We start from the raw sequence: 20,037 nt of genomic DNA, 5'->3' as shown, positions 1-20,037 counted from the left end.
ACAGTGAGCCCGTGTGCCATTTCCAGGTGGCTGAATCTGTAAGATCTTGCCAGAAGTTAATGCTTGCACACATGTACAAGGGGAGGACACTCACTTCAGCATAGTAGGAACTGCTGTTGACCAAGCAGAGGAAGGTGCTTGCTGACATGTCTGAGCAAAGAGGAAACAGACCTCTTCTTTATGGTCTCTTTAGTCACAGGTGCTACTCACACCTGTATGCCAGAAGATGAGCGTTTATGGTAACACTGTTCTCCCCAGAAGAGGGTTCCAGTTTGGCATCAGAGAGATCTAAACTAACGCTGACCCTGAACAGTCAGCATGCCCCTATATTTCTCACATAAAGACAATACAAAGAGAGAAGATAACGATTTTCTCAAGATCACCTTGCATTTGTGAAGTGCTTTCCCATTTACACGACAGAACTGCATCCTGTAGCTATCATCTCCCTGTGAGGTGGGATCTGCCTCTGCTCCATCGCGTCTGAGAAGGGCAGCTGTCTTTCACACGACTGCGACCGCTCCAACTCCCGAGTGAATGGTTCCGTGGTATTTTATTGTAGAACTGTGCATTGTGGTAGGAGGATCTTTTCAGTCAGTGATTTCAACTCCTCCATCGCAATGTGATCTGTGGTGCCTAGAGAGAGCCAATCAGAGCACGGTTCTGTGTCTTTCCTGCGCTCAGAGCTGGGAGGGGAGCACACGGAGCTCGCAGGTAACTCAGGAGTTGACTGACCCTGCAATAAGCCGATGAGTGAGGACTCTGATCCCGATTCCCAGAATAGGATCAATACAAAGTCTTCTAGCGAAAGATGGGAACTCCCCCAAAGTCCCTGGCAAATATTTAAGCTGTTACCATTGGAAGAGATTGCTAAATAATGAAACACCTAATTCCTGCTGGGAAAGGTTTTAACTAATTCTCTTCCATTAGAAATAACTGAAACTCACGTTCTAAGTTGACCTGTCCAACACAGACACACACAGGGTTGTGTACTGGCCGCAGCCTCTCACATGCCCTGGTTACTACCATGCTGGTGGGTAAGGACCAGCCGTGTGTCAGCTCACCCGGCAAGGGGCCAAACCCGCGTTGGCCCTTCCTGCTCTGGAATTGTGCACTCAATCACTAACTCTCTCCCGTGTGCTGAAATCTCCGAGTGTCAGTCTCTGGGAGGACAACAGCGTGGGGTCCGCAGTGGCAAGGAAACGGGGCTTCTGCGGTGAGCAAAGATGAGGTGTTTATAAAGGAATAAAACACAAATCCCTGATTCGGAAAGTTTTCATGGCAAGTTTTCCTCATGATGTGAGTCCCGAAGTTTTCTGTTGTTTCTCTTTTCATCTGGTTGGCTCCAATCACTATTATTTCACCTTAATTGTAAAAAAAAAAAAAAAAAAAAAAAAAGGGGGGGGCAATCATTGTCATTCTAAAAGTCTCCTGGTGACCTGACTGGGCCGAAACTCAGTTGTGCATGTTTCTGAGGTGTGTCTGAAGCTGCCCCCACCTGGTACCTACTCACACAGATTGATCAGCGCAGCACCTTTTGTTCAGAACAGGGGAGCTAATGGACAGGGAGCAGACAGAGGGTGGCAGGGTGGATATGACATTTGCCTCCCTGCCTCCCTCACGGAAAGACTGGTTTAGAGCCTTGATGGTGGAAATGATGAGGCTAGAAGCTTGAGTTGTCTTCTCTTGACCAAAGATCCTGGACACGGGCTGGCAATTCACAAAACACGAGCCCAGTAGTGAAAATGGACTATAGTATTGGAAAGGCTCACAGTGGCTAAAATCAGTCGGAGGATTGAGGTAATGGATAGATGTTTCTCTCACCTTGATGTTTCTCTCCCTCTCTTTCTCCTTCCTTCCCCTCTCTCTAAAAATAAATAAATAAAATCATTTAAAGACATTTAGATTAATGGCTGCTGGCTTGGGCTCAACAAGGCCCTCAAGGACACAGTTTTTCCTAGCTTTTGGTTCAAAGGCCAGCGTTCAATCCACTGAGCCACACCAGCCAGGGGTTTCCTAGCTTTTCATTCCAACCTTTGCAGCCCTTTGGCTTTCTGTTCTGGTGTTTATTGCCTAATAGTCACAAAATGGCTGCATAGCTCCAAACATGATGCTAATGTTCAAGGAGAGCAGAAAGGAAAAGGCAGCACAACTCAACATCTTCTCCTTGTACTGGGCATTTTAGTTTTTCCCTGGGGCTCCCAGTAGACTTCAGCAATGTCTCATGGTCCCTGCTAGGTGCAAGGGAGGCTGGGAAATCAGGGTTAAAGTTTTACCAACTTCTGTAGTGAAAGTAATTATGGAAGAGGCATGGCTGGCTAGATAATTTGTGCGGCCTAGGGCAAAATAAAAACCCATTGTTCAAAAAGCAAGAAAAGGGTGCCATTAAGGACATTTAAAATATAAACTTCCTTTCTTCTTTCTGCAGTCTCTCTCATATCATGATGTATTTTACCTGCTATTTAACATTCCAAATCAAGAAGAATTAAAATGTGAAGTAGTCACATGAATTTTACCCCTCGTCTTTAACTCATAAATGGAATCACTGGCATTCCACGATTTGCATTTCCCATATCCTACATTCATGTGAATTTCATTCCAACCAGAATAGCAGAAACACTGCACAAAACTAACTCAGCTGTTTTTAATTCACTTCCTGACTCGTGTACATTCCATAGTACACTCTTATTTACCAAGGAACAAAGAAGGTGGGGGAAAGGAGCTATGGGTTTCTCTATCCTTTTCTTTTCTCCTATGTCGTTATATTCAGCTTAAGTAGATGGCTAGCGCAAGAGAGTGACATTAGTAAGAAAGATAGGACAGTGTTTCCTGGCCATTTGTGTTTCTTTTTGTGTGGAAGCGAGTTCTAGTTCAAAGGAGCAGTGGGACTCTCAGAGCTGTCACATCCTCAGTCAGAGACATAATACACTTACCTGATATCCACTTTTGCTTTGAGTTACAGAACTTCCACACCTCGTGGGTTCACCCGAATTTCACATTTCTGGGGCAACATAAACACTGTGTACAAATGGGGTGACATTTCCCATGTGTATTTCCTGTTCATGGGCATGCTTCTTTTTTCCATAAGACTTTGCTTTCAAAACAAAAGTTCAAATCTAAATTTAAGACTTTCAAGATGGCAACAATAGCGCATTCAACCAGGATGCGGCCCTTCTGCGTGCTGAGCCCTGTGCACTGGACAGGCAGCACGCCCATGAAGCCAGCCTTGGCAAGAAGGCCTTGGGAATGGGTGCTGAATCAGTCAGTGTGGCTTCCACCTGCCCAGATGATAGGGTTTTGGGGTTTTTTTAGCAGTATCTAGTAAAATGTTAATGCACAAACTCTTCACTTAATAATTCACTTAAAAATTTACCCTGAAGAATTCTCACACAGCAGATACATGTACAAACATGATTCTTAGAGACTGGTTAGAAAATTCTGGGCAGTTATTCTATTTGCTATCATCATTCCACAGAAGACTATGCAGCTAGGAAAAATGAATTTATATATTGACATTGAAATATATCCACAATATACTGTTAAGTTAAAGAGAAAAAGGTTCAGAATAGTGTATCGTGTTCACTAAGCATATTATATAGTGATATATAGATATGTTGTTAACTATGGTTAAAATTTAAAAGGAAATTTAAAATTTCTATGTTGTACTGTATTATCCATTATTTACAGGCTTTATAATTATATTTTATTTAAATATAATAATATTCAAGCTTACATATTTAAGCAAAAAGATAAAATTTCTTTTCAAAATAGGATCGTCACTTGTTACTCACTTGATAAACAGACTGTCATTAGATATAGCAGCAGACTTACAATGAATACAGCTCACCCATTCCATGGTTTCCAGGAAGGCTGGTCAATGGGACCCATAGTAGCCAGCCTCCGAGACGACCTACAATAATCCATGTCCCCTGGTATCCACACCCATGTGTGAGCAATGGAATGTGGTAGAAATGATGGTTTGTTACTTCCAAAATTAGGTCATAAAAGTCTGTGGCTTTTATCTTGAGCTTTCTCCCTCCTAGATCACTTGCTCTGGGGGAAGCCATGTCACGAGCAGCTGTACAGAGGTCCTATGGTGAGGAACTAGGGCCTCCTGCCAATCCAGATGATAGTTTAACCCAATGTTGGCCCCCTCCAAATGCAGATCACACCCACCTTTGGGCAGAAGCACCCATGGGTGAGGTACCTGGACTGGAAAGTGGAAGCTGAAGAACACAGAGAACTGAATAGTTTCTGTGTGTGTTAGTCCCATGAGGATTGCCAGAGACAATAAAAATCGGAATGAGGCAGGGAACCAAATGCCACTGCCCAGTAGGCGTTACCATTGGCATAACCCAATCTGAACTCCGAGGGATGTGCCACTTCAGTTGGAAGGACACCCACAAGGGGAGGACTGTGAAGCCCCTGAGCTCTTCCTCCTGAAGGGCTGTGTCACTCCCCATTCCACTTCATCGCAAGCCCAGTGCTGCCAGACTTGAGAAACAACAGCGGGCTCAGGGAGGCATCATGGAAGCCACCTACAGACACTATTCTGGCTGCATTCCAATAAGCAATTTCATTGTTATATCAGCTCCATGAGGTGGGCTGCGACCACCACCAGCACCAGCACCAAAAACTGAAGGAACTGCATGCACATCATGGAGCTAGTAACTGGCTTGGTGAGGTCCCACCCCAGCCTCCATTGTCCTTGCACTTCACCTCAAATGAACCACTTACCCACTCTGCTGCCTCCCAAACTGGCACCACTTCCCTGCAGTGATATATCTTACAGTCACCAACATTTCATTCCCTTAATAATACTTTTCTTCCACTTCCTATAATCAAGATGCTTGTCACAAAAATGGATGAACAAATATTTTTCTGTTCATTTTTAATTCGGCCAGTTAATCCTCCTTTAGCTTTTCCAGAGCTCCCTTTCAGAATGCATTATCACTTCAAAGTTTCAATTTTCTAGTTCTAAATGCAGTACATCAATTTAACCTCACATTTAGTTCAATGCAATTCAGGTTTTACCTGCCAGCATGTTTAGGTGTTTTTAATGCAAACCCCAGGCTGCTCACAATGGAAGTTGGGTTCTGAGCAGCATTCCCCCAATGTCTCCTGCATTACAAATAGCAAACCATCCTGCATCTGCTTACCGTCATGTTAGACACATGTTTGTGGTTGATGAAGAAGGCTGTCCACACAAGCCCATTTTTAACGGGAATACCATGTGTAGTTTCATCCAATGGTATGATACTTTTTTATTTGTTTAATATATTTTATTGATTATGCTATTACAGTTGTCCCATTTCCCCTCTTTTGTCCTCTCCACTCTGCACACCCCCTCCATCCGCATTCCCCCCCTTTAGTTCAAGTCCATGGGTTGAACATATAAGTTCTTTGGCTTTTACATTTCCTATACTATTCTTAAGCTCCCCCTATATATTTTCTACCTACCATTTATGCTTCTTATTCCCTGTACCTTTTCCCCCATTCCCCACCCCCCACTCCCCTGCTGATAACCCTGCATGTGATCTCCATTTCTGTGATTCTGTTCCTGTTCTAGTTGTTTGCTTAGTTTGTTTCTGTTTTTGTTTTTTAGGTTTGATTGTTGATAGTTGTGAGTTTGTTGTCATTTTACTGTTCATATTATTGATCATCTTATTTTTCTTAGATAAGTCCCTTTAACATTTCATATAATAAGGGCTTGGTGATGATGAACTCCTTTAACCTGACCTTATCTGGGAAGCACTTTATCTGCCCTGCCATTCTAAATGATAGCTTTGCTGGATAGAGTAATCTTGGATGTAGGTCCTTGCCTTTCATGACTGAATACTTCTTTCCAACCTCTTCTTGCCTGTAAGATTTCTTTTGAGAAATCAGCGGAGAGTCTAATGGGAATTCCTTTGCAAGTAACTGTCTCCTTTCCTCTTGCTGCTTTTAAGATTCTTTCCTTATCTTTCATCTTGGGTAATGTAATAATGATGTGCCTTGGTGTGTGCTTCCTTGGGTCCGACTTCTTTGACACTCTATGAGCTTCCTGGACTTCCTGGAAGTCTATTTCCTTTGCCAGATTAGAGAAGTTCTCCATTATTTTTTTAAATATGTTTTCAATTTCTTGCTCTTCCTCTTCTCCTTCTGACACCTATGATTCATATGTTGGAATGTTTAAAGTTGTCCTGGAGGTTCCTAAGCCTCTCCTCATTTTTTTGAATTCTCATTTCTTCATTCTGTTCTTGTTGATTGTTTATTTTTTCCTTCTGGCCCAAACCACTGATGTGAGTCCTGGTTTCCTTCCTGTCACTGTTGGTTCCCTGTATATTTTCCTTTATTTCACTTTACATAGCCTTCATTTTTTCCTCTATTTTGCAATCATACTCAACCAATTCTGTGAGCATCCTGATTACCAGTATTTTGAACTGTACATCTGATAGGTTGGCTACCAATTTGTCACTTAGTTGTATTTTTTCTGGAGCTTTGATCTTTTCTTTAATTTGGGCCATTGTTTTTTCTCAGTGCACCTGTTACATAGTATGGAGCAGAGCCTTAGGTATTTGCTAGGGTGGAGCAACCCACATCTCTGTGTTGTGGTGCTGTATGTAGGGGAGGGGTCCAAGAGGGAACAATGCCACTCGTTCAACTCTCTACTGGCTTTCAATCACTCCTGCCACCACCCACAAGCAAATTGGGCCCTTCTGGTGCTGATTCCTGAGAGGGTGGTTTTGCATACGTTCTAGGACCACATGGATCTCTCCAATGAACTCTCCTGTGAGGCTGGGAGTTTATCCTGCTGCCTCAACCCTCACAGGTTTTTTCAGTTAGAGGTTTTCAGGCTTTATTTCCCTGTGCTGGAACCCCAGGTTGTGCGGTTTGTTTCGTTCCCCAGTTGCTCCTCCTGGTTTATCCACATCCAAATGTGGGACCGCCCGCTCTGCCAGCCGCTGCCTTGCCGAACGTCCTCTCTGCCTGGCTGCCCATCTTTGCCCCACGTAAAGGTCTGGATGAATGTTTCTTCTTTAACTCTTTGGTTGTCAGACTTCCATACAGTTTAATTTTCTGGTAGTTCTGGTTGTTTTTTGTTTTTAAATTTGTTGTTGTCCTCCTTTTGGTTGTGTGAGGAGGCATAATGTGTCTACCTAAGCCTCCATCTTGGCCAAAAGTCCTGGTATCATGCTTTTAATGAACTGATCAAACATATGTATTGATGATACATGGTTTATTTAAACTCTTCTAAGTTATTAAGGGTTTAAAAAGTCTATCAGTGGTGATGACTTTCTTAATCTTTTAACTTGACAAACACAAACCCTTGAACTATAGAGACTGAAAACAGAACAGGTGAACACACTGCAGACAGATACCTGGCAGCTCATCAACAATATACACAAAACCCCAGACAGGGAAAAGCACAAATCAATTAAAAATGAAAATATAAAGCCCTGACTGGGCGGCTGTATTTGTTGGAGCATAGTCCCATGCACCAAAATGTTGCAGGTTTGATCCCCAGTTGGGGCATGAATGGGAGGCAATCTATCAATGTTTCTCAAATCAATTTCTCTTTTTCTAAAAAAATCAAAAAACATATCCCTAGGTGAGGATTAAAGAGAAAGGGAGAGAGAACATAAATAAGGGAGATGATGCTGGACCAGAAACAGGATTGAATTCCTGACTTAACTCACCTACTACTATCAACCAGCCCTAACCCTAGAGAAGAAAAGTTAGCAGAATATGTCTGAGGAAGACAAATACACTTCTTAACAGGGCCAAAAAGTGGCTTACACTACACTTGTGTACAAAAAGAAATAGAAATTACTTTTTTTTATTTCTTGCTTTATTTCTCCCTTTCCGCAGTCTAATCTTCCTCACATGCCTCTGCTTTGCTGGGTGCAGGCACCAATATGTAATCTCAATCCAGTCCCTATCACTCCCTCTATAAGTAACTCTATCTCTTTGATTTGCACCCAGTATTTCAAGTGTCTTTCTGCCTTCCTGCTCTTCTCCATGATAATGTTTAGTGTTATGGGAGTGCAGATGTGGATGAGGGTGTTGAGAAGGCACTAGATCTTCACACAGGTTCTCATGCTGTCTTCTAGTTCTTCCAGTCTCTACAGCATATACCCCATCTACCTGGCCAGCACCGTGTTGATATCTGCACCTAAGGCTTTTGGCTGAAGAATGTAGGCTCTGTTCCTTGCCATGCACTTGGGGGGCCTGCAGGGCCTGGTGGTTCTCCCTGCTGCCTGGGCCACCACCTTGGCCCTCACTAACACTGGACTCCTGAGGTCTGACCACAAGGACTGTTCCATCCCTGCCTGCAGCTCTGGATGCATGCTGTCTTTGACTGAGCAAGCCTGCCAGCTACCCTTCCTCACCCTCCTCGGGTCAGAGGGGAACTTTAAAAACCTCTGTGGCCCATGATTTTCAAAGAAACAGAGGAAGCCAACTCAGGGCCGCCCTCTTTGCAGATCGCATGGCACAGACACTTTTGCTCTGATTGGGCTTCCCCAAACTGGGAAATTCGGAAAGCTGTTCTCGTGGCATTTTGGACAGCAAGGACGGAAACATCTATCTTGGATCTCAACCTATGAACCATGCTAGCTCCATTCTGGAATTTGGCCTGAAAAAGTTTCTCAGAACAGGCATCTCCCAGCCTTCTTCTCCCACCTTCATCTTCTCCCTGTCACAATTTCTCAGGCTGGCAGTCTGCACACTCTCTGCATAATAACCTGTGTTGCCCCCACTGCTTTAAGCCTCAAAGGTGATCAGTTGCTTTCTTATTCTACCATCTCTTTTCCAGGGCAATAAGCCTCAGGTTCAGCCTTGAAGTTGCAGAGTGTCAAGGAAACATAATTTTAAAAGAGAAAAATTAAATAGAGTTTAAGATTTGCAAAGTACCATCCCCTAATATATTTAGTTGGATTTACATGTTTTTAACTGATAAATCTGAATATAGTTTCTTTTTATCAAAGTCTAAAGTTCCAGAAGCCAAATAAACCTTAATCAAGTGAAATTAAATGACATCTAGTAACTATGGAATAACTATGAAGTAACCACTATGAACATGCTTAACACTTTGTATGGTGTCAAAAAATTAATGCCATAAAAAGCAAAGATCGCTTTCAGATATAAAAACCAGAAAGACAGGACAGGTGGTACTCATTAATGAAAATAAAGGGTATAGAAAGATCCTCTTTGACAGGGAGGGAGCAAGAATTATGTGTTTGATTTTACATGTGGCAAGTTTAACTACCACAGAGAAATCAAAGTCACCTGGGGATTTCTTAGAAGTACCTGAATATTGTTAATCTAAAAGATTATACTGTAAGCCTTGTGTTTTCTGAAAATTATCATTTGTAGATATCTATACTTTCAAAACAAGAACCCAGAAGATTCTTGTAAAGAAATTTTAACAGAGCACCATTTGAGAGTTCTGGGTCTGAATGGTAGGCTTGATCTTAAAAGTGGGTAAGAAAAGGGATTATAGTTGAGACATGAAGAAGACATAGGCTAGACCTGTGAGGAGCACCAGTGTTTGTGTGATGGGCAAAGGAAAGGAGTTAATAAAAAGAAGTAAAAGAACAGGAGATGCTGTATCACAAAGTCAAAGGAATAGAGTTCTAAAGCCTAAGAATATAAGCTCCTTCTTTCTCTCTGCTGCATAGAATTCCATTGTGTAAACATACCATAGCTGTTGGTTTTTCTTTTTTTTTTCGATCCACTCATTTGTTGATGGGCACTTAGGTTGCTTCCAGTACTTGGCTATTGTAAATTGCGCTGCTATGAACATTGGGGTGCATAGGTTCTTTTTATACCTTTTGTGACAGCATGGATGTAACTGGAGAGCATTATGCTAAGTGAAATAAGCCAGGTGGTGAGGGACAAATACCATATGATCTCACCTTTAACTGGAACCTAATCAACAAAAGAAAAAAGCAAACAAAATATAACCACAGACATTGAAGTGAAGAGCAATCTAACAATAACCAGAGGGGAGTGGGGAGGGGAGAGTGGGGAGAGGGGTTTTTAGGAACTACTGTAAAGGACACATGGACAAAACCAAGGGGGAGGGTGGAGGCAGGGGATGGAGGTGGGTTTGCCTCGGGTGGGGTGGAGGGGTGGGGAGAAAATGCAGACAACTGTAATTGAACAACAATTAAAAGAAATGTTTAGTTAAAAAAAATAAAAATTTAAAAATTAAAAAAAAGAAAAACAAAACAAAGCCTGAGAATAGCCAATAGGATCAAATGCCTCTATGGGACAAAGGGAAGGGCCAAGAATTGTCCATTAAATTTAGCAATAATCAAATCTTTAATGGAGTAAAACAGTCAAAAGGCAGACTGCAATAAGTTGAGTATAACCATACAGTAAAGTAAGACATTTGCTACAGACTGCAAAAATATAGTTAACAAGGGCATTAACAATAAAAGGAAATCAAGAAATTAGGTATATTCTTTAAAGACAAAGGATATTTGAGCATGTTCACAGGCTGATGAGAAGGAATTCATCAAAATGAAGAAACTAAGGAAATAAGAGAAAGAACAACTAATGTAACTGAACCCTGGGAAGTCCAGGTCTAAGCATACAATACTAGATTTTCCTAAATAAAAGCAGGCATGCTCTTCCCCTGAGAGTTCATTGAGAAGTAGGGAAGCTAAAAGGAGCCCACAGGAAACCTATGGTGTTTCTGAGTTTCTTGGTGGTGTAAGAGATAAAAGAGCCACCAGGAGAAAAGAGGAAAGAATGTAACCAAAGAAAGGCCAATGAAAAGACAGCTGATCTCCACTGTGTGACTTTAGGAGTGTCACTTCCCCTTGTTGGACATCATTTTCCCCATCTGTATACACTTATTCATTGATTAGTGCATGTAACTCGCAATACCTTTGAAACTTAATAGGTGCTAGGCACAGTCCTAGATGTTAGGGTTATGGTAGTAAGTGGGACACACCTAAAACCAAGGGGCCTGCAATGGACAGTCATCTCCAAGTTCTCCCTGTGATTCTATCTCCAGAAAGTGAATGTAAAAGCACTACAATTAATTCGTTGTCATGTTGTGAGACCCACAGATCTTTAGGGGTTCAGTTATAATCAGATATGGAATGAGACAGTGGTTCCCCACTTGAGGTCCCTGGACACTAAGGAAGTCCATGAAATTATCAATAATGAATTTTCAAAAACAACTGTTTCTATCACTTTAAAAGAGTTAAATGGGAATTGCACTCAAAACATTAGCATCACCCCAGTAAAAATGAAGTGTTCCTGCCTGATGGCCACACATTCTCATGTACACATGTGCATATTTCTACCTTAAAATGTGGGGTGGGGAGTATTATTATTATTATGCAATAAATAGAATTTAGCAGCACAAAGTTCCCAAGCAAATTAAAACCAAGGAGAACTTAAAAAAATCTTTCTTAAAGGCTCCTGAGTGGTGAAAACTTGGAGAAGCCTCAGCAGAGTGGAAGACCATGGAATCAGTGATGGAAGACATGGCATGTTCAGATCCCTCCTCGGCCGCCTCTTTGTGTGGATCCCTGGCTGTATTTCCCTGAGCCTCATCTGTAAGACCCCACTGGAAGTGAACCTTTGTGAGGGCGAGAGGATTTAATGAGGCATTTTATAGTTTCATGTTGTTAATGTGACATGGGTATAATAACAACAACAGAGTTCATGGTGCAGTGAGGGGGAAGAGCCTAAGATGCAGAGTCACACACCCCAAATTCAAATTCTAGTTACAGCTTGGGGTGGGTGATGCTGGACAAAAATGTTTACCTATTCTATTCTTTGGAAGCCCTTAATTGTTTTACCTCTCTCTTTTTTATTGTTGTTCAATTACAGTTGTCCTCATTTCCCCCCCATCACTTCCCCCACCCCAGCCATCCCTGCCCCTCATCCTCGATCCTGCCCCCCTTCCTCGATCCTACCCCCCTTTGGCTTTGTCCATGTGTCCTTTATACATGTTCCTGAAATCCCTTCCCCCTTTTCCCCCCATTATCTCCTCCCACCTCCCCTCTGGTTACTGTTTTAAAAGGAAAGATATTATAATTTTCACTTTTCTAATCTACCACATCATGATGCTTTATTTGCCCTAGATATATACCAATACATAAACCTCATTTCAAAACCTCATGTCAGAAATGTGATAGATGTCAAGGGCAAAGAAGAATAAGGTACATTACACTATTTATAATCATTGCATGGTAATTACAATAGTATACTGTTATTATACTTTATTGATCCCATTACTTTGCTACATTACCCTCATCCTGAGCCAGAGAGATAAAAGAAATATTATTTCAACAGAACAATTCAACATTCAAGTCAGTTAGCTAAGAAATCCCCTCTCACCTCCGTCTCCCCTCTCTTCCCTCCAGTGAGTCTCCAAGGAGAGAGGTAATTTTTCAATTTTCAGTTATGCCTATTTATCAAGTCAATTATCATAAAATCTAAGCAATTAGCATTAAGTCTAATTAGCATAAAACATCATCCTACCCTGCCTGCTTCCCTGTCCTTTCCCTAGGTGTCCTGGCTTTGTCCAGAGAGGCCACGTAAGAGTCTTCACCATTGCTCTGTTGTATTTGATAGATGCCTATTGTATCTGGATACAGCCCACTTGTGTTTAGCTTAGACTCCCAAGAAGCATCCTTTGGGCATAGATTTATTCACTGATGTAGTTACTGAACCCATTTGAATCACCTTTTACTTGGCAATTCAGTATGGCCTACATGTAGACCATATGAATTATCCATAAACAGCGAGCTCGGGAACCCATGACATTCATCCCATTAGGCACTGCGAGCTCTCTGCGCAAAAAGGAGAAAGGGCAAGAAAGGATGATGAGAGTAGATAGCTTTTACTGTAGGTAGGACTGTTTCTGGAGCAGGTAAGGCAATACTGGAAAAACTAGTTCTAAATCTCTTACCTCCCCAACCTACCCTTGCTTTATTGGCCGTTGTATGTGCTAATGTATGAAAATTGCCTACTGAAGGCCCTTCAAGTCCTACGACAGCACCTGAAAAGTGCAGTCAATGATACATCACATCTCATGTCTTTCTTCTCAAAGCAGCCACACATTTGCATGACTCAGCAAGTTTCACAAAGCACTGATGTAAAGTCTCACCCCAGATTAATTATTAGAATCAGGTGGGTTGGGCAGGCCGTGATGGTTTTTCTCAGGTCTCCAAGTCGTTCTATTGTGCAACCAGTGTTTTAAAAGCAGCTGTGATGTCCACATTTTCAATTACTTTCCAAAACACCTTACCCTTCCCCCAGATCCTAGAGAACCCGCAAAAGTCAGGAAGTCGGGGCTGGGGGCATCCTTCATGATGGCTTGGAGCCACTTGTTCCATCTTGGAACCTGTCATGCTGACAGAATCGATCATGTGTTTCTAGACCAGATAGATCCTCCTAGAGGATAATGTTGATGCCTTAGGGTGTTTGCCTGAATTCTTCACAAGGACGCACTCTGCCTATAAAGAAAGTCAAGTTGTAAGTGCCTTTGACACTGTCTTTCCTGTGCACGCAAATAAGCCTCACGGCTGCCTTTCCCGCTAGGACACGTGTCTGACGCCCTTCCCGGGAGTGCCATTCTCTTGTTAATCTGAGTTCAGGCCTCTATGGAAATCACCCACAGGCCTCTTTATCCCAAGTTACACACACCCTTTTCCGCCCTCTCAGAATCTCCAAAGATGAGCCACACTGGGGTTTGTTTCGTTGTTGTTTTTAACACAACATCGCCACTAATGTTAGCCAATTTATCATTCATAGGCCCGTGGCTTGACTATACTTGCCAGTACAAGAAAAGAGTAGGCCAAGAATTATGAAATGTCTCTCCTTTGATTGGACTTTGTACCCAGGAAAGCAGTTCAACAAAAGTCCTGATCAAAATCAAACAATCTCTCTGGCACTTTCACCCTTTGCTAATAAATACCTCTGCAGATGCATTCGGCCATCACACTCAGACGGAGCTGCCTAACGAGACCAGGTGATGGCCGGCCTGGGGCTCGCCTTGGCCACATTACTATGCACCTTAGAAATCAGTGTCCTGTCAGCAGGGCCGACTCCCAGGTGAGCCACTCTTCTCTTTGTCTCTGCGATTTCATTGTGGGCTTTGATACTTCAAGGTGTACTTCTTAACAGCAAAGCAGGTAAAAAAAAAAAAAAAATTAACCCACACTGAGATATGTAGCCCCAGAATTTAAACTTTGAAAAAGGGTAAGAACAGGCAAGGGGTGTATCTTTGAGAGTTTTCTGGGGAAACCCGTTGCTCTTTCCGGGGATTTCTTTGAAACGAGGTATTCCAGTGTTAAGGCTGAGATCATCTTTCAGTACCTGGAATTCTGAAACAAAGCTGATTTTCCCTAGAGTGCGATAAACTGGGTGTATCAGTGTCAAATGTCCGAGAAGGTTAAAGCAAAGGAAACGAATCTTTCCCACGCTCTGCCTCAATGTCTAACACTGAACTATTGAATCCATTGCCCATTTGTCCCCGCATTAGACAAAGGTTAACCATCTTTGCTTCCCTTCCCTGACATCCCAGGCTGTGCCCCAAGGCACACACTTTTGTCCTTCAGATTAGGGTGGAGCTTCTTCTATTCAAGAAGAATCATCATAGTGCAGACCTGGTGCCCCTGCATCCAGCAAAGAAACTTACTCTCTCTCCTTTGCTCTGATCGTAACTGGAACCACAAAGCCCAAGACAAGCCGATCCAGAAAATGAATCAAACAGACAATGCTGAACATCTACACTGCACCCAGAACTGCTGGAGAGCAGAGCTGCATGACCCAATACAGCACGATCTGGTCTGATGATGGGATTGAAATGTTCTGGGAGAGCGGGGGAAAATATCTTCCCAAACACTGTCTTTCCGCCTGTACGTTACTGTGACCCGCATTCAATTCTTCCGCAGGCATTTCACCCTTGGTTTAACCAAATTCTGTTTTGGACTCTGGGGTCTATCTCAGGCATCTTTGCCTACCTCTCGGCTGCATTAGAGGCTGCTTCTGTGCCTGGAACCCCTCGGCACACGGTTTGCCCACGGGGCTTCATTTTCCAGGAGCAGGCGCTCAGAGGCGCTACACAGACCAGCAAGGGCTTGAGTCAAGCGCTCCCCCAGGCTTTCCCTCATCTCATCTCCTCCTCTTCCCATGTCATGTAAGAAACACTGTTCCACTTAGTTAGCATGTTCATTTACTGGGCATGGAGCACAAAGTGGAATGGGGAAGCCAGTTCCTGAAAGTGGTAACCTTTTCTTAAGTTAAAAAAATAATTTAAACAACCCCCATTCCTGGACTGTGACTCCTGCTGATTAAAAATGAGAGGCTGTGGGGAAGGCTTCATCTGCTTTGAAGTTTGTACCCGCTGGGTCCTGGCCCCGCTCAGCTGTTCCGGGGAGGACCAGGGAGCCCCCCTGGCTGGCCCCCAGCTCTGAGCAGCTGCACTGCGCAGTTGGACTTGGCTTTGTGTGCTGTGCTGTTGTGCCCTCAGAGTTTGCTAGGGTGGCCCTGCTCTGAGCACTCCCTGCTCTGCCCTTCGGTACAGGCTCGAGGTCAAAACAGAGTGTTCAGATCAAACATGAAGTTGGACACACAGTTCAAACAAAGAACTAAAGTCACAAAGAATTATTTAAAATGCGGATTTGATTAGAATGGAGCACTAGGCTTCCCAAGCTCAGTTCAAGGCCATGACTTACAAACTGACTGTGCAGGTGTAGGCAAGCTATTCAAACTCTCCACACCTTTGTTCCCTTGTCTGTAAGATGCTGATTGTATCCATTTCCCAGTATCACAAACTGGGTGGAATCAAACAACAGAAATGTATTGCCTCACCTTTCTGGAGGCTAGAAGCCCAAAATCAAGGTGGGGGCAGGGCCCTGCTCCCTCTGAGACTCTGGGAAGGAGCCTTCTTGGTTTCCGGTGGTGGCCGGCACTCCTTGGCATTTCTTGGCTTGCCCCTAACATTCCAATCTCTGCCTCTGTCATCGCATGGCCATCTTCTCGTCCCCTCCCTCTGTGCGTGTTGGTCTGATGCTAAATTCCCTCCTTTTAAGGACTCCAGTCATATTGGATTAGGGCCCACCCTGATGACTTTATTTTCACTTGATTTTTCTCTGTAAAGACCCTCTGTCCCGATAAGGTCACATTCTGAGGTCAGGGGGGTAGCATTTCAACAAGTCGGCTCTGATCATTGACCGTGACAGCACCTACCTGATGAAGTTTTTTGTGAAGGTTCAATATCATATGTACATGTGTTGTACTGACAACATCTGTGCCTGCCTGCCACGTGGTAAGAACTTTGTAAATGTGAAATACTCTTTCAACTAATAGCCTTGCTATTCCTGTCACTGTGTGATGCAGATCCCGGCCCGCAGGATCTGCTGTTGTGGCGGCAATCTGCAAATACACACAGACTACAGAAATCCTGTGGAGGAAAAGGGGCTGCGTGGCCGCTCTCCAAGTTAGAGAGAGGGCCCCTGACCCCTGCCTGGACAGGCTTTTATTGTTTTTCTGGGCACATTACATGGAGGATGATCCTCATTTACTATGCACAGGTTCACCACAGGTGATTACATTTTAAGGACAACAAAGGACAGAACACTGCTAATTACTTCAAAGAGAAGGATGTTATAGCTCAAGGGGGAAACTGCTCACACTCCATACTTGGGTGGTTTAACACAGACTTTAGGAAGATGAAGATACTCAGTAAACATTTGCTGCCTCAATTCAGGGTGAGGGAGTTTTAGCAAGAGCAAGTCTCATAGCAGTCTAGGTACAATGCAGGCCTGATTTCCCATAGGAGAACCGATCCGTGGACGTGGGTCCTGCCCGCCAACCTTGCTCCCCACTGGCTTTTCCAAGTGAGGGCTGAGCCACATTTCCCATGTGTGGAACAGTTCCCCACAACTGTGATGTGCTGTCTGGTGCAGGAGAGGAAGGGATGGAGTTATGGCTAGCATCCATGTGGCTGCAGACATTTCATCTTAAAGCCACAGCTCCTGTGGACTGTTGCTGCTGGTGAACTGGGGAGATTGTCCATGACCATTTGTTTGCACACTTGAGTGTGCCTTTGAGAATAGGTCCTGAAGGGGCCATGGCCTCCTGTGTCACTCAAGGTAGAATAGAAATGTCAGAAACCAGTGTGCGGATGGAACAACAGCTCATAACATAGATTCTGGGCCAGGGGCCCTGAGAGTGATTCCAGGTCCATAGTTCACCGGTTATGTGGCCTTAGGCAGATTCCTTAACTTCTCCAGCTCTGTCCTTCACCTGACAAATGGGAATAAAACTGCAGCCTACTGGGAGAAATCCCCAAGATAACATGTGCGGTGTGCTCAGCCAGTGGCAGGCAGGGGTTCAGTGCGCGATGAGTATAGCTATCATTATTTTTTTTTTATTTTTAATGTGTAAATACCGAAATATTTACATGGGTCAAAGATCAAAAACTGTAATGAGGTAGGTACTAAGAAGTCTTGGTTCCCTACTCATAACTTTTCACGAGATCTGTGTGATTTCAGGGAAAGTACTCAGAATACTCCTGGCATCAGCCTCACCCTTTGCCTATAGGCAACCACCTTGATTGGTTTATAATCTTACTTCCTCCCTTTCCTTCTTAAAGGTATCATATTATATGTACTATCTTGTACTTTACTTTTTTCTTTTATGTTAGGACATAGGCTGGAGACCTTTCTGTATCAGTATAGAAGGAACTTCCTCATTATCCTCACACCTGAGTAAGTGTCCGTTGTTGGCTCTACCTTTCAGATAACTGTCTTTTATTGGACATTTGGGTTGCTTCCAATCTTTTGCAACGAATAGCCTTATTCATATATGGTTCTTCAAGCAGATTATTGTACCCGAGGGCAAATTCCCAGAAGCGATATAACTGGGCCAAAAGGTAATCAGTCACCTTTTGACCTCCCCAAAATTGCCCCATGGCCCTGGGGAGTTTGTATTACTTTGCACTTTTGCCCGGACTGTACGATAATACAAATAAGTGGGAGAATATACTATGCTGATGGATGGGAAGCAGTGATATTATAAAAATGTCCTTACTACTTAAGGTAGTATACAGATTCATTGCAATCCCTATTAAAACACAATGGCATTCTTCTCAAAATTAGAACAAATAATCCTAAAATTTACATGAAACCACCAAATAGAAGACCCCAAATAGCCAAGGAGACCTTGAGAAAGAACAGAGTGGAAGGTATCACACTCCCTGTATGACACCATACTGCAAAGCTGCAGTAATGAAAACAGTGTGGTCCTGGCATAAAACGAGGTAAGCAGATCATTGGAACAGGATAGAGAGCCCAGAAAGAAATCCTTGCTTATGTAGTCAATTAATCTACAACAAAGTAGGCAAAGATATACAACGGGATAAAGATAGTCTTTTCGATAAGTGATGTTGGCAAAACTGCAACAAATAAAATTGGGCTACTCACTTATACCATACACAAAAATAAATGTTCATTGTAGAACTCCTAGTAAGAGCCAAGATATGGAAGCAACCCAGGTGTCCATTGATAGATGAATAGATAAAGAAGATGTGGTAGATACATCCCGTGGAATATTATCCAGGAGTAAAAAAGAATAACATCTTGATTTGCAACAACATGGATGGACCTAGAGGGTATTATGATATGTGAAATAAGTCAGAAAAAGACAAATACCATATGATTTCACTTATATGTGGAACCTTAAAAAAACAAAATAAATGAATAAACAAAACAAAACAGAAACAGACCCATAGATACAGAGAACAAGCTAATGATTGCCAAAGAGGCAAGGATGGGGTGATGGGAAAAAATTTTATAATTTTTTTAAAGGAATGCCTGTTTCCCCATAGCCTTGTGAATGGGAGCTCTAGGCCAGCTTTTTTATTTTTGCCAATCCTGTAGACCAAAACAAGGTATCTCTGAATAGTGGGACCTGGAAATCAGAGGGTGGCTCAATCTGTGCCCTTGGGAGGGGAGCTGCCTGGTATGAACCCTAACTTAGTCACCAAGTGCCCTCTGCTGGGTAACATGAGGAAAACGACTCACCATCTCTGGGCTCGGGTCAGTGTTTTTAAAGTGTGGTGCTACTGGTGGTAGATACCTCGCAGGGCTGATAGAAAAATTGAGATAATGGGTATAAAGGCTTCGAAGAATTCCTGACATAAACTAAGCACTCATAAATGACAGCAATTATTGTCCAATTGATATTAATTAATTTACCTCAGCAATCTGGAAAAATGCCTAAACACTCATTAATAGAAAATGTTGGGCTTCACTACTAAATTGAAGATATCCAAAATGTCAGTTTTTCCTCCTTCTTTGGTTGTAGCCATCTGTGTTTGTAATATCCACATTTAATACAGGTTAACAGGTATTTACCCACTACTATTGGCCATGTATGGTCATTTGTTTGATTTATCCATATTCAATACAAGTTAATAGATATTTATCAAACACTATCGGCCAAGTACGGTCATCTGTTTATTCATCCATTTAACGCAGCAAAAAGTTACTGAGTTTGCAACATGACTGGTTGTTGCATCAGGAGCTACAGCGTAGCACCGAATGTCTTCCAAGGGTCCCTGCCCTCAATGGGCTCACAGTCAGTCTCATGAGAGATACCAACAGATAAATGGCAATTGCAACTCAGCCAAGTTCTCTGAGTGAAGCCCATGATGTTGGGACAGACTTGTCCCCAGGAACATAACCAGCCTACTGTGTGCCAGCTTCCTCTGCTCTAGCCTCGTCAAGAACTCTGCCCCTCTCCTGCATCATCAATAGCTCCCTCTGTTACCACCAACATACAGGCATGTTGCAACATTTTCATTAAAAGTTAGCTCAGGCCTCAGCCTTACTCTAGACACACTCACTCACATCCAGCCTCATGGTGTGAAACACCACCTGTATCCGAACAGCGCTCAAATTTCTACCTGTGGTGCACACCTTGAGCCCCATGTCTACATACTTAGACAGCATGTCTTCTTGAAAATCTAACATGCATCATAAATTTAAGGTGTCCAAAACATACCCACTCGTTTCTCCACCT

General features: G+C 43.0%; 1 protein-coding gene across 1 annotated transcript in view; it reads left to right on the top strand.

The window, feature by feature from the left end:
• Positions 1-13,902: 13,902 nt before the first annotated feature.
• Positions 13,903-20,037, top strand: part of C9 (complement C9) — a 40,915-nt gene continuing 34,780 nt past the window's right edge. Inside the window, exon 1 of the mRNA XM_024578401.4 lies at positions 13,903-14,061. Coding sequence (XP_024434169.3) covers positions 13,982-14,061 — 80 coding nt within the window. The 5' untranslated portion in view covers positions 13,903-13,981. The remainder of the gene's footprint in view (positions 14,062-20,037) is intronic.

Source organism: Desmodus rotundus, chromosome 1, assembly GCF_022682495.2.
Source record: "Desmodus rotundus isolate HL8 chromosome 1, HLdesRot8A.1, whole genome shotgun sequence".
NCBI classification, from domain to species: Eukaryota; Metazoa; Chordata; class Mammalia; order Chiroptera; family Phyllostomidae; genus Desmodus; species Desmodus rotundus.
The sequence above is the reverse complement of the archived record's forward strand: the minus strand, read 5'-3'. Positions and strand labels throughout refer to the sequence as shown.